A 14,354-nucleotide genomic window follows, 5' to 3' on the forward strand; every position below is an offset into this window, starting at 1 on the left:
CATGCGGGCTCGGACTTCTTCATTATCTGCGGGGTTGTGAATGGAACTGAACGCTGTGCAATCATCAGCGAGCATCCCCATTTCTGACCTTATGATGGAGGGAAGGTCATTGAAGCAGCTGAAGATGGTTGGGCCTAGGACACTGCCCTGAGGAACTCCTACAGCAATGTCCTGGGGCTGAGATGATTGGCCTCCAACAACCACTACCATCTTCCTTTGTGCTAGGTGTGACTTCAGCCACTGGAGAGTTTTCCCCCTGATTCCCATTGACTTCAATTTTACTAGGGCTCCTTGGTGCCACAGTATTAACTGAGTAGGATGGAGGACAAGAGAAAGCACCTTTTCACAGAGACAGTGTTATATGGGGTACAGTATCACTATTAACTGAGTCTGAAGCAGATGGAGTGTCTTTGTGAATGACCTTCTGTTATTTTGACTTTTGTTGTGTTCTTAAGAACTTCTTTCTTGTGAGAGGTTTAGAGAACATTAGTTTTGTCATTCTGAAATAAACAGATTCAGCTTTCCTGGATTTAAAAAAAAAATGGCTGTTAAATTGTACAGCTTTCTCCTCTCACTTCAAAGTTGCTTAATTCAAAGTATCAGTGTTGGGACCAAATTGGTGAAATTTGCAGATGATATCAAATTGTCAAAGGTAGCAGAAATAAAGGAAACAGCACGAAAATTACTGAATGAATTAAACAGAATATGTGAGGGAGCGGAGCAATGGCAGATGAAATTTAATACAAACAAATGTAAAGTTCAATACATAGGAAGGAAAATGGGTGACACATGTACTCGATGAATGATGTTGAAATTGGCTGGAAAGGAGGTAATTTTATAGATAGTTAAGGGAATGGAAATCATAAATCCAGAACACTCTCAATTTAAACAGAGTAAGACAAAGAGGTACAATTTCAAACTAGTAAAAATAAAATTTAAGACTGATGATATGAAATTCTTCCTCACACAAAGAACAATCAATGCTTGGAATGAATTTTAAGAGAGTAGTGGAGGTGTAAAATCTAAAGAAATTTGAGAAAAAAATTATGTGCGGCAGTGGGGAGAGTATATGGTCTTTCTGAATGGATGAATTAAGATGGGCTGAATGGCCTTCATCCATTCGTCATCTTGTGATCTGAATTTTTTTAGTATTAAATTCCCATTTTGCTGCATTATTTACATTAATTTAAATTATTGCACAAGTTAATTTTTTAAAAGAAAATATGACTGAATTATCAGGAGTAGACTGTAGAAAGTTTTATTATCTATATCCTGATCATTGACCTGTTTAGTGTGTTTTTAACTAGCAAATGTATTTAAGTAAAACCTATCTTTGTTAAGGTATGTTTACAGACTTTGTCCATTTGAAAAAATCATACAGAAACTGAAACAAGGAGGGAGTGAAACTAACCTGGGGTAAGTAATTGTTAATATTGTATCTGGAGAAACTAATTTGTTTTTCTTGAAACTAATTTAGCTTCTCTTTTTTTGTTAAATATACAATATACCTGTTTGTGGTTTTGTCTGGCATGGCTGTTCATCCATAGTGTTGTTTGTCTGAATTATGGCCACTTCCAAACATAGGCCATTTTGAAATCTGTGGGATCATTTTTCACTTTTGGTGCTATTTGGCCATCTGGTGAGTGGGCAATTGGACTGCCCACCTGGTGGATTCAGTGAGTGGCCTGAACCATTTTGATCAGATCTCATTTCAATCTCATTGACAAGCTTCCCACATATTTTCCAACGCTGAAGGGACAGCCTATTAGGAGGGTGGTATTTCCAACAGCCCTAGCACCTATTTAAATCAAACACTTTTTTTTGGTGAGTTTCTCTGGTTGTTGCAGCTGAATATACAGAGAGAGATGGCATGTGTAAGGCAACCCAGGTTTTTGATTGCATCAATGGAGGTCTTGCTGTAGCAAATGATATGGAGCAATCACCGCCTCTCTGCTGAAGCACAGCTTCCTCAAATACTGCTCCTCAATAAACTTGTAGGTCTGTCACTTTGGGTGTGTATCCCCTGTGTGGTGGGCGTGGATGCCTTTGTGCTGCCCTCCTCCTTGGTAGTCTCCTCTGTGGCATCACTACAGCTGCCTATGGTCGATTCAGTTGCTGCTCATCCTCCTCAAACCAGAAGGGAATTGCCAGCACCACTTACATTGTTCAGAGTATTATGAGGGTCTTTGAGCCTCCTTAAATCTTTTCCACCTGAAATGTTGACATTGTAAATCAATACAAGCTTGTATCCACACACATCCTCTGGTCCAAAAATTTTCAGGTGACTGTCTCTTTAAATCGTGCTCCAAATGGCCTGTTCCTTGCCTGTTTTTCCCACTCTACTGGGCATGGCCCGCCATTTCATCGACATCATAGGGCCCTAATTTGCATACTGTAGGGCTCCCGCCATTCTCGGGACCTTACACAAATTGGCGGCGGGCTGATCGGGATTGCAAACAGCACGATAATATTGAGGCTGCAACTTTGAGATTGCTACTGCCCCGTTTAGGCCGGACAGAGCAAGTTTAAGTCTGCCCAGTATATAACTAGTGATAGCAATAATAAAAATCCATAATTTTTACTATAATGAGTAATATCCTTTCTTAACTCCTGGTTTCCTGGAATAATGTGTCTTCGATGTTTTTGGCATCAGGGAATTGTCCATATGATGCACCAGCTTCCACGTAATTAATAACCCCTGCCCATTTGAGGAACAGCAGTTAGTTTTGCTGTAAGTCGGAAAATGTGTCCACCTGTCCATAGTCGTGATTGTCTCTTCATACCATTGTGAATGTACTTTGTGTCAGTTAATTCATAACTATTGTTTATAGAGCGACCCTTTTTGAATAATCCTTAGCTTTTCATGCAGATTATTTTTCAAAAGTTGTTTGGTCTTTTTTTTACCTTCCCTCAAAGTTTTCAGTTGTTGGTATGAATGTTCAAAATGGCTTCTCATCATACCATTTTAAAACATTGTAAGAAATATTACCATAGGAAAGAAAGAATTTGCATGTGTATAGCACCTTTCATAACCTCATGACACCCAAAGTGCTTCACACTGAATGAAATACTTTAGAAGTGTAATCACTGTTACAATATTGGGAAATGTGGCCGCCAATTCATGCACAGCAAGGTTCCACAAACAGCAATGCGATAAATGACTGACTGGATAATCTGTTTTAATGATGTTGGCTGAGGGATAAATATTGGCCAGATCACTGCTCTTCTTTGAATAGTGCCATGGGAGGAGAGGGCAGAATGTGCCTCGGTTTAACATCTCATTCGAAAGATGGCACCTCCAACAGTGCAGCACTCCCTCGGTACTGAATTGAATTGTCAAATGGGATTATGTGCTCAGGTCCTGGTGTGGGGCTTGAACTCATGTCCTTTTGACTCCGGGACGAGAGTGCAACCACTGAGTCGAGGCTGCCATGCGCTTACCATTACCAATGGACATGAAAATTGCCTTTGTTGCCTCTCCGTGCGCCATTATATGGTGTCCTGTGCAATTTGGGTTTTCCTACCAGATGAAAGCAGTTTCAAAGATGAGAGGCTGTAATTCAACAGAAACTGGAAAATCTTTCACTGGTATCACCACACCCAAATGCACCACCAGGGAAAACTGGTTTGTTTTGCTTTGGGGAAAAAAAATAATTTTCTTTGAGTAAGTTTGTTTTTTTGGTAAATATATACATCGTAATCATTTGCTTCTTTGCATGGGATGGCCCAGTCTCCCACTCAACCCCTGACCATTCAACTCCACCACCCCCCCCCACCACCCTCAGGCCTTCATTCTTGCTGACATTGTCAGTGGTTTCCTCCTCCTTAGGCACCGTCCCTCTTCCCTTCAAAGCAGCTGTCATCGCCCTTCCTCAAAAACCATACCCTTGGTCCATCCATCCTCTTGAACTGCCTTCTGCTCTTCAATATCCCTTTCCTCCCTCGGTCTTTGAATGTGGTGTCGCCTACCTGCTCCTTACTCATCTCTTCTGAAACTCCTTGTTTGAATCTCTCCTTTCCAGTTTTCTGTCCATATCACAGATTTGAAATAATTCTAGCCAGCATCTCAAAGGACATCCTCTGTGGGTTTGTACAAGGCGAATTATTCCTCCTCAAACTTGCCGCCACCTTCGACATGATTGACAGCGCCATTGTCCTGCAACACCTCCTTCGTCTTCCAGCTGTGCGGAACTACCCATGCATGGTTCTGTTCCCCTGCATTGTCATGTCCACAATCCCTCAAGGATTTATCCTTGGCTCTGTCCTCTTTCTTATCGACATGCTGTCCCTTGGCAATGCTATCTGCAGACATGGGTTCAGCTTTCACATGCATGCTGATGACGCCCAACTCTACTTCTCCACCAATTCTCTTGATCCTTCTGCTACCTCCACACTGTAGGACTGCTTGTCCAACATCAAATCTTAGATGCGTCTTTCTCCAGCTCAACGTAAGAAAGACCAAAGCCATTGTTTCGGCACTTACTGTTAACTACACTCCCTTGCCACTGACTCCATCCCTACCCCAGCCACTGACTTGGGCTGAACCAGACTGTTGAAAACCTCAGTCTCCTGTTCTACCTGAGCCAAATTTTAAATCCCACATCCTATTAATTTTGAAGACCGTTTATTTCCACCTCCACCCCTACTTCTTCCCTGAAACTATTATAGATGCTCTTGTCACCTCCAGAATTAACTACTCCAACATTCTCCTTGCTTATCTCTCATCCTGCACCTTCCATAAACTCCAACTTGTCCAAAGCTTTACCACATGTATTCTGTCTCCCACTTGCCCATTGCACCCATTCTCACTGACCCACATTGACACCCAGTCTCCGAATGCATTAAGTTTAAAACCCTTGATTTCGTCTTCAAATCCCTTATTGTTCTTACCTCAAAGTATTTCTGTAATCTCCTCCAGCCCTATATTCCCTCCTAAATGCTCCATTCCTCTAGCTCTAGTCTTTTATGCAGTTCCTCATTCCTTTGTCCCACTGTTGGCAAAACCTTTAGCTGCCTTGGGGTCCTACTCTCTGGAAGTCCCTTTGCAAATCTATCCAACTTTCTGCCTCTCTTGCCATTTTTAAAAACCTTCTTAAAATCTAAAGATTTGATTAAACTTTCAATCACCCCTCCTAATGTCTCCCTTCCTCACTCCTTATGCCTATTAGTGAATCACCGTGGGACATTTCTTTGTTAAAGGCGCTGTTTAAATAGAAAGAAAAGAACTTGCATTTATATAGCACCTTTCACAACCTCAGGACATCCCAAAACACTTTACAGCCAATTAAGTACTTTTTGAAGTGTGGTCACTGTTATAATGTAGGAAATGCAAGAAGTTTTGTTGTATGACGTCTGCTCTAGAGCAGGCATGCATTATGCTTTTTCCTTCTGATGTTTCAGTGATCCAGCTTGCTGCAAGTGCAGTATGGTCTCAGCAGGCTCCTCCCTTGTCATCAAGGCTGCACGGTTGTCCCCAGATACCATTATGGTTCCTGAAGGCAAATCTTACCATAATTAGGAAGAGCAGAACTCTGCTGCCCCCTTACTGAGTCCTTGCAAGCTCCCTCTGTGTCATGAAGCCATAACATCCCTAATGTTCAAAATGTCTTAATCGGATGTTGCCCTTTGTGTTTTCATCAAAATGTAATATTCACATTCTGATTGAAATTATGGGTGTACGGAGGATTCATGAGTTCAAAGAATGAAGCAGACCGTAAAAAGTAGAGATGCACTTTATTAGATAAAGTGGGTCAAAAAATTATTATTTTGATATCGCCCAATTCTTAATGTCCAGTTTATTTTTAAGGCATGCATATGATTGTGTGACTAGTATATTCTATTTGATACATTGTGTAATTTGGTCTATGAAACTGATTGCCCAAGTCACCAGAACCAGAGGTTTCTTCTCATCATTATTCTGTGACATGATTAGTAAGTTTATTGAAATAACACATCAAGGTCAATAGTGGCAGGTGATGTTTCTATTTAAATTCTAATTTAAAGACATGTTTACAATTCTATTGAGACCAGAACATTCATACAACAAACTCAGTACCCCGCCAGGATGGCGAGTTATGGGTCTTACAAAGGAATGAAAGAACTGCCATAATTCAGTGTTACTGATGAGAACATTCCTTTATTGTTTGTGCTTTATGGCTAGGTAAAGAAAGTATTCTGAAAAAGCATTGTTTTTTTTTAACACAATTAGTGTTGCCAGTGACTCTAGATTGGTTTTAAAAAAAAGAAAAACTTGCATTTATATAGCACCTTTCACCACCTCAGGATCTCCCAAAGTGCTTTACAGCTAATGAAGTACATCTGAAGTGTAGTCACTGTTGTAATGTTCGAAACGTGGCAAATATTCTTGTGCGTAACTAGGTCCCACAAACAGCAATGAGATAATGACCAGGTAATCTGTTTTGATGATGTTGGTTGAGAGATAAATATTGGCCAGGACACCGGTGAGAACTCCACTGCTCTTCTTTGAAATAGTGCCATGGGATGTTTTACGTCCACCTGAGACAGTTTAACATCCCATCCAAAGGACAGCACCTCCGACAGTGCAGCACCCCTTCTGAATGAGAGGTGAGAGTGCTACCACTGAGCCAGGGCTGACACCGTTAATTTAATGTAATTCATAGAATCATACAGCACAGAAGGAGGCCATTCAGCCCATTGTGCCTGTGCTGATTAATTAATTAATTGAACATATTAATACTTGTATAAAACTATACTAGTAAAAACAAACTTTCAAAGTGTTTGTAGAATATTTACTCTTTGGAGTGTCTCTTTAACTGGCCAATTTAAAAAAATAATTTTCAGTAATTTTTTTGTGTGCATTAACGTGATGGTTGTCAGTACTGGGGATGGAAAAGCTCTCCACATTGTGTGGCACAGTGGAGTGAACGTGGGAGATGCAGGTTTGAGTATCACTTCACTCAGGTTGCCTATCTGAGATTGTGTTGAGTGGAGAGGCGCTAAGTAGAGCAGTGATGTCTACCACTGGGAGGAAACTTTATTCTTCTTTTCTCAGCTGCAATGATGTCAGGCCAGGGGGATAAAGCATGGGCTAAAATTGTAGAAAAAAGGGGGAAATTTACTCAAATACCACACAGAACAGACTAACTTTTCATTCTAAACATCCAGTGCCACCAGCAGGCATTTCCTAATTAGAAGCAGCATACGACCCCAACTCCAGAGAGTACCCACTGTGAATTTGTCCATTTTCCACTTTCAATACCAGCCATCTTTGAGGCCTCTCTGAATCAGATTGACAATTTGTGCTGTAGAATGGATAGTATTGTGCATCCAGTGGAAATGTGTTGAGGCTTCTTAAGCGCAGTTGATGTCGGACTCATGCAACCAAGAAAGAGGAAAAATAATTTCTGTCATTCTAGACCTAGGAAAGACTATGTGCTAACCTATTACAAGTCCCATTTTTCATAAAGTTGCAAACAAAATACAATAGTTTTTTTTTAACCTTTGAGCAGAACATGGCACTCCTGGGCTGGGCCAGAAGGCAACAAATATAGTGCAATGAAATATGACGGTGGAAGAGCCTGTTGGCAAGGTCCGAACAGATCCACTACAGTAAGTATCTGTGTAATCAGGTAAAAAATTCTTTAAAATAATCTATGTTTATGACTATATATTTATATCTACTTGTCCACCACCCCTCAAAAAGTAATCCACAATATACACTTGTGTATCGTGGCCTACTGGGTCATAGAATTTGAATAGTTGTGGGGCTTTATGTATGCACACAAATTCATTATTACTGGACTTTTAAAAATGAAATTTTGCTGAAATATGATTTCATTTTGGGCTAAATTTTTAAATGCACAGGTCTAAAATTTCAGAGTGAAAACGTACTTGTGCTTATTGCATTTACTGTTTTGACTGACAGCCCTTCAGTCTAACGAAGTGTCATTATTTTTCCCTACTGCGTTGTTTATTTGGTACCTATAGGTTTGCCTGAGGCAGCATTAAGTGCTAGATTTTCTTAACAGCTGCTCACATTTAAATTGCATAGTCACGTTACTTGCTGTCTCATAAATATGACTTATGGTAACATTTGCCTGAAATGATCATCTGTGACAAGGAGCACAAGCGGCACATCATTGTTGTCAACCTGTTATAAAAATAATAGCTGCTTCTTGATAAAGCAAACAAGTCAATCAGATTTTTTATCTGCACTTCATCTTGTGAAAAAAGACCAAATCCTTTACATACAGTGAAATCATCTTTATAGGCAGGTCATTGATGTGCAATTAAAGCCCATATAGAAAAAATATAGCAACTTCAAACTTCCATTTTTAATAGCTAACTTTAACCAAATGCTATACTGTAGTTCAATTCATTAAGAGACTCCTTGCAAATTAATCAATCCCTCAGCATAGTAAATATTCAGCCTCAAGCAAGCGGAATAATTTCCTTTGGATTACTTTGAAATTCAATATCTGAGCACTTCAAGCCATGGTCACTTGTGTGCATAAATACATCTGACCATGCTTAGTCAATTGTGTTTAAAATAATGTTGGTTGTAGGAAAGGGCCTTTTTGTTTTCTGAACTATTCTGGTGTCTTGTTGAATATGTTCTCATTTTATCTTGCCTTTGGCAGAAAGTAGTAAAATAGTACATAAATAATTTAAGAGCATGTCTTCAGGAAGATATGCATAAGCTCCTCAAGACCTTTATCATTTAAAAGTGTGAACTATACAATATTGTTTCCAATCCAACTTGAAACCCAGATTGTAATGAAAACAACATTGCAGTTTCGTGGTTGTTGGTTTATCGGGGAAGTATAGGGGTGGATTTTAACTTCTGGGCGGGAACACGTCCTAGCGAGCAGCTGATCCATCCAGGAGCGACAGCGGCTCATTAACATTCTTCAAGATTGACTCCCACCTGAACCCAGCGGGAATGACGAAGTGGCTGCCTCTATAGCCACTCGAGGCTACGGTTCCCGTCACAAGGTAAGTGGTCATCGGGATTTGGGGGGTGGGGGGGAGGAAAAGAGGGGCCTCAAGTCCAGAGGATATAGCGGTCGGGCCAGGGGGAGGGAAGCCTGGGTTAAGGGATGCCTAAGGCTTCCTTGTGGGTCCTGAGGAGCCTTGCTGGGCCTCCTCTGGCCCTGGCTCCTGTTCCAGCAGGTTTGGCGGGGAAACCACAAGGTCTAGGGTTGATACTTCAGTCAATGGGACCCGATTTTCATGCCTAATCAAGTGGCCCACTGGCTAAGGGCTGGTGTCCTTGGCACCTGCAATTCAAAATTGCAGTTGGCATGATCAGGGCGAGAGGCCAGCGGGTAAGGATCACGCTCCATTTTGACTGCCCCTCGCCCTCCATAAAATCCAAAGCTCCGACTTTAACTTGGGGTGTGAGGGTAGGGTGAGCGACAAGCTTGCACAACCACACCAGCGAGCGGCCTGAGCCAATTTAACTCCCCGGCCTCATTTCCATTTTTTAAGTAAGGCTTCCACATAATCCTGGCCAGAATCACTATCTGGCTGGCGGGCGGGAGAGGGAGTTTGGGTGGCAGGAGGGTGCTGCCAGGGGCTCAAGGAACAGTCCTTGGCATAAAGTAAATGCGTCAGCAGGTGTTCTAGAGGCATTGCAGTTGGAGGAAGCCAATAGTTTCCTTGTGGGGCCTGGATGAGCACTTCTGCTACCCCTGGCCCACAATGAAACCATCAAAAAAAATTTTTAAAAAAAAACTGTGCTTTCCTCGGTCTCTTGCACCTGATAGCAGCTTCCTCTGGCAAATCCGGCACTCAGCGACATTGTGGGGGTCTAAATGACATCATTGGACCTTGACGTTTGAACATTTATGAGGCCCTCGCCTCTCAAAACCTAGGAGAAAAAGTTGTAGCTGGAAGGAGTGCAGTGCCAGCGAGGAGTACTCTGCCCGATTTTAACCCTCGCACGTCTTGTTCTCGTCGAATGCAGGGAGTTAAAATCGGGCCTTAAGGTTTTGGCTTTAATTGTCCTGAAAATAAAGAAATACAACATTTGATGACCACAGTTACTACCAATCAGCTCTGACTTGTTGCAATGAATGAAAATATTAAGTAAAGTACAATCACATCAGCTATTCAAGGAAACCTTACTTTTAAATCTCTTCTGTAAAATGTTACTAAAGCAGCAATCTATAATTTGATTTCCAAAAATCAGTTTGGCAAGACTTTCTTAAATATTTAATGCATGAAACTTCTTTTATCTATTCAATACCTATTAACCTATTTTGAGAACTGAATGAAAGAGCTGAATGTTGGCAGTCAATATTATATTCTGTGATTTGATTTGTTTTCAGTCATTAGAGTGAAACTATTTCTTGTTTAATAGATCAATATAAGTAAGTTACCATTGTCAATTCCATTAGTTTTTTTAATTCCTTTTGTAAAACAGCCATGTGGGCAGTTAAATACTTTCTCCCTTCCCTTCCTTTTTTATATTTATTGAATATATAATGTATTGCTAATGGTGGCGGTAAAATGTATGGAGATTCACAAGTGCATAGTAGTCTTGCTTTGTGCTGCTTAAGATATGTGACTATAATTCATTTTCTTGACATTATTAGGAATAAATACATTTTGGAGTAAATGGATTTGTGTTTGTTTTCATATTAAATGTAATCAAACTACTGTATAATCTGCTGCATAAATCTCACTTAGATGCTGTTTGTGTGACCTGGAAAGTTGGAAGTGTGACTTGAACACCAATCCAAATGATCTTTTGCCAGTTGACTGGCTGGTGTAAAAATAGTGGGCTGTGAATTTATGATTTGGAATTAATGCTATTTTAAAAGGTTAACCAATAAAGGTTTCTGATTTGAATGGATATCAAGATGGATAATGCTTTTAATTAGGGAGAGATCTAAAAATGAGGTTTGTTCATGTTTAATCTTGAAAAAAGTTATGGCCTTTGTATGCACCAGGTTGCAAAGTTATATCTTATTTACAATACTATAGTATGTGTTCTGTTTAGTTTATAGTATTGTTTGCTTTAAGAAAAACAAAAGTAAGTGGTTTCATTTATAAGAGGAGCACTTTTTTTCTTTCAATTTACAGGTTGATATGTAGTATTGCTCTTGGTTGGCAATGCATATATATATAACTTTCACTCATTCAGTAGAATTCTATAGTTGGTTTGCCTTTCCTAGAATTTAGATTTCTCTGAAGCTGCTGAATCTATACACAATTTAATGTGATACCACTTCAAACAATTTGTTTGTAGGGCATAATGTGTTTTTTAAAGAGCACATAAGTAGGCCAGTGGTACCAGACTTACAATGAACTTTCTTTCGTTGTTGGTGCTTCATTACAGTTGAAACAGTTTCCATATTTTATTAATTAAAACTGTGTGACCTTTGATCTAAACATTCCTTCTTGATACTATGCCTTTTTGTATTCAACCAGAATTTATTTATAACTAAAATGTGATTTTTATTATTTTAAAATCTTGCATCTTCAAAACTAATTTATTTACAATTGCTTTTTCAGTTGTTCATTATTTCCCTGAAATAAACAGAAGTTCTGGGGGCATGGAGCATTAACTTTATTTTTCAACTATTTACAAATTAGCAATAAAATGATTGCATTATTGTGTACAATTAGTTAGATAATGCATATCAGTTATGCTTTTTGTAAAGTAACATAATAATGAAAGAGTACAACTTCAAATAAAAGAATGAGCCCCCGCTAACACATAAAATTGTCAATTTTTACATTAGTGAAATTCTCAAAGCAACAATTGAAAAAGTGAATTGTGAATTGCGCTTTAAGTGGAGTACAGACCAATTAAAAGAGGAAGCAAAATATCCCATAGGTTTAAGTGTTGAGAAAGCACTAATTGCACATCATTGCTTCAAACTAATAGCTCTATAAAATGGTCTCCACATGTTACTGGTCATGTAATCTATAAATTGTGTGTTCCAGTGTAACAGTAGATATTTTGGGTAATTTTCTGAATCTGTGATGTGCGCGGGGAACCTTGACTATGATTTACTGATCATTAATGGCAAGTCGTCCGAATTTACAGTATGTGCTGCTGATGGGTGAAGTTCTCAACAGCCAGCGTAGACTTGTAAAATTATTCTGTCAGCTTTTCTAGATAGCAAGTGAAAATGTTGGCTACCTAAAGTTTCTTGCAATCCCTGATAGATTTTTGTGTAACTGAAAGATCCAGTTAGGTTTCAATGTTAGGACCATACAATATAGCAGAGTCATCCATTATACATAGAAAGGGGTCATACTAGTACCTGTGAACATTCTAAATGTACGCTTTTACAATGCGTTTACCAGCCGAAACACTTTTTCAGCACCCTAACTTGCAAAATATCCCATAGGTTTAAGTGTTGAGAAAGCACTAATTGCACCCAACTGGCTTTAAATAACCTTATACCACATTATTGAAGCCTTTCAGTTTACATTACATTCATGAGATTTTAATTAAATTGGACCATAGCAAATCTATAAAGACTACTGCAGCATTTTGGTTTTCATCGGTCTAAGCAAGCGCAGCACTATGTCAACATCATTCAATGCCATGGAATTCAGCATTGCACTATATGCAGCAGCGTATTCATGGTCCTGGATGTGTACAACAACCTGCACTTATATGGGGCCTTTAACATACTAAAATGTCCCAAGGTACTTCATAGTGGTGAAAATAGATACCAAAAAGTAATAGGATTAAGGTTGAAGAAGTAGAATTTGAGGAAGCTTTTGAAGATTAGGAGAGAGGAAGCAAAATGGAGGAATGTAGGTAAAGGGTTCCAGGGTGCGGGACCAAGGTGGCAGGAAAGAGAGATGTAAAAGTAGCCGGCGTTGGAAGACAAGAGGGCACAAGCTGGAGGAAGTTGCAAACGGAAAAGGGGCGGGGAGACTGAGAAAGGATTTATAAAATCAGATGTCTCTCATGCTTGTGCGAGCATAACATCTCATTGTACTTCAACTGTCTCAAACTCTTGCCCATACCAGCTCAGAAAGGCTTCAGTGCATTTCCCAACTTTTTCAAGAAAATGGAGAAAGCACAGCATGATTTTTTTTGTTCTGTGAATTTGGGTGACACTAGCATGGTTGCATTCATTGCCTATCCCTAGTTGCCCTGAGAAAGTAATGGTGGGCCTTCTACTTGAACCACTGTAGTCCTTGTGGTGATGTTCCCATAATGATGTTAGGTAGAGAATTCCAGGATGTTGAACCAGGAACAATGAAGAAACAGTGATATACGTTTGTCAGACTGTCATGTGACTTAGAAGAGAACTTAGAGGTAATGGTGCTCCCACGACATGGTGATTCACAGGAGGGTAATCAGACACAAAATGAACACAGAGCCAAAAAAGGAGATATTAGGATATTAAGACAGGTGATCAAAGAAGTAGGTTTTAAGAAGTGTCTTAAAGGAGGTGAGAGATGTGAAGAGGTTTAGGCAGAGAATGCCAGAGGTTAGGGCCTAGACTGCTGATGGCATGGCGACCAGTGATGGGGTGAAGGAGGAGGGGATGCATATGGGGTCAGAGCTGGAGGAATGCTGAGTTCTTGGAGGGTGTAGGGCTGGAGGAGGTTACAGAGATAGGAAGGGGCGAGGCCTTGGGGGGATTTGAACATGGGGATGAGAATTTTAAATTGGAGGCGAAGGCTAACCGGGAGGCAATGTAGGTCAACGAGCACAGGGGTGATGGGTGAGCGGGACTTAGTGCGGGTTAGGATACGAGCAGCAGAGTTTTGGATGAGCTCAAGTTTATGGAGGGTGGAAAATTGGAAGCCAGCCAGGAGAGCATTGTAATAGTCAAGTCTGGAAGTAACAAAAGCATGGATGAGGGTTTCAGCAGCAGATGGACTGAGGCAGGGGCGGAGACGGGTGATGTTACAGAGGTGGAAGTAGACTGCCTTGGTGATGGAGAGGATATGGGGTCAGAAGCTCAGCTCAGGGTCAAATAGAACACTGAGGTTGCGAACAGTCTGTTTCAGCCTGAGACAGTGGCCAGGGAGGGGGATGGAATCGGTGGCTAAGGAATGGAGATTGTGGCGGGGGCCGAAGATAATAGTTTCAATCTTCCTGGTATTTAACTGGAGGAAATTTCAGCTCATCCAGGACTGGTTGTTGGTCAAGCAGTGTAGTAACACTGAGGCAGTGGATGGATCGAGAGTTGTGGCGGTGATGTAGAGCTGGGTGTCGTCAGCGTAGATGTGGAACCTGACCCCTTGTCTTCAGGTGATGTTGCTGAGAGGCAGCATGTAGATGAGAAATAGGTGGGATCGAAGGATAGATTCTTGGGGTCTCCTGAGGTAATGTTGCAGGGGCAGGATGAGAAGCCATTGCGGGAGATTCGTTGGCTCTGACCAGTGGA

The 14,354-nt window shown here is 40.5% G+C and overlaps 1 protein-coding gene across 8 annotated transcripts in view; it reads left to right on the plus strand.

Moving 5' to 3' along the window:
- LOC137325306 (glucosidase 2 subunit beta-like) overlaps nt 1–14,354 on the plus strand; it is a 205,672-nt gene that overhangs the window by 111,572 nt on the left and 79,746 nt on the right. For all 8 annotated transcript variants that reach the window (XR_010963861.1, XM_067990240.1, XM_067990239.1 and 5 more), the window contains 2 exons: nt 1,342–1,416; nt 7,491–7,590. Coding sequence is in view for 7 of the 8 variants with exons in the window: in XM_067990240.1 (XP_067846341.1) it covers nt 1,342–1,416; nt 7,491–7,590 (175 nt within the window). In the remaining variant the exon portion in view is untranslated. The remainder of the gene's footprint in view (nt 1–1,341; nt 1,417–7,490; nt 7,591–14,354) is intronic.

The sequence above is a fragment of the Heptranchias perlo genome, chromosome 9, assembly GCF_035084215.1.
Source record: "Heptranchias perlo isolate sHepPer1 chromosome 9, sHepPer1.hap1, whole genome shotgun sequence".
Lineage (NCBI taxonomy): Eukaryota > Metazoa > Chordata > Chondrichthyes > Hexanchiformes > Hexanchidae > Heptranchias > Heptranchias perlo.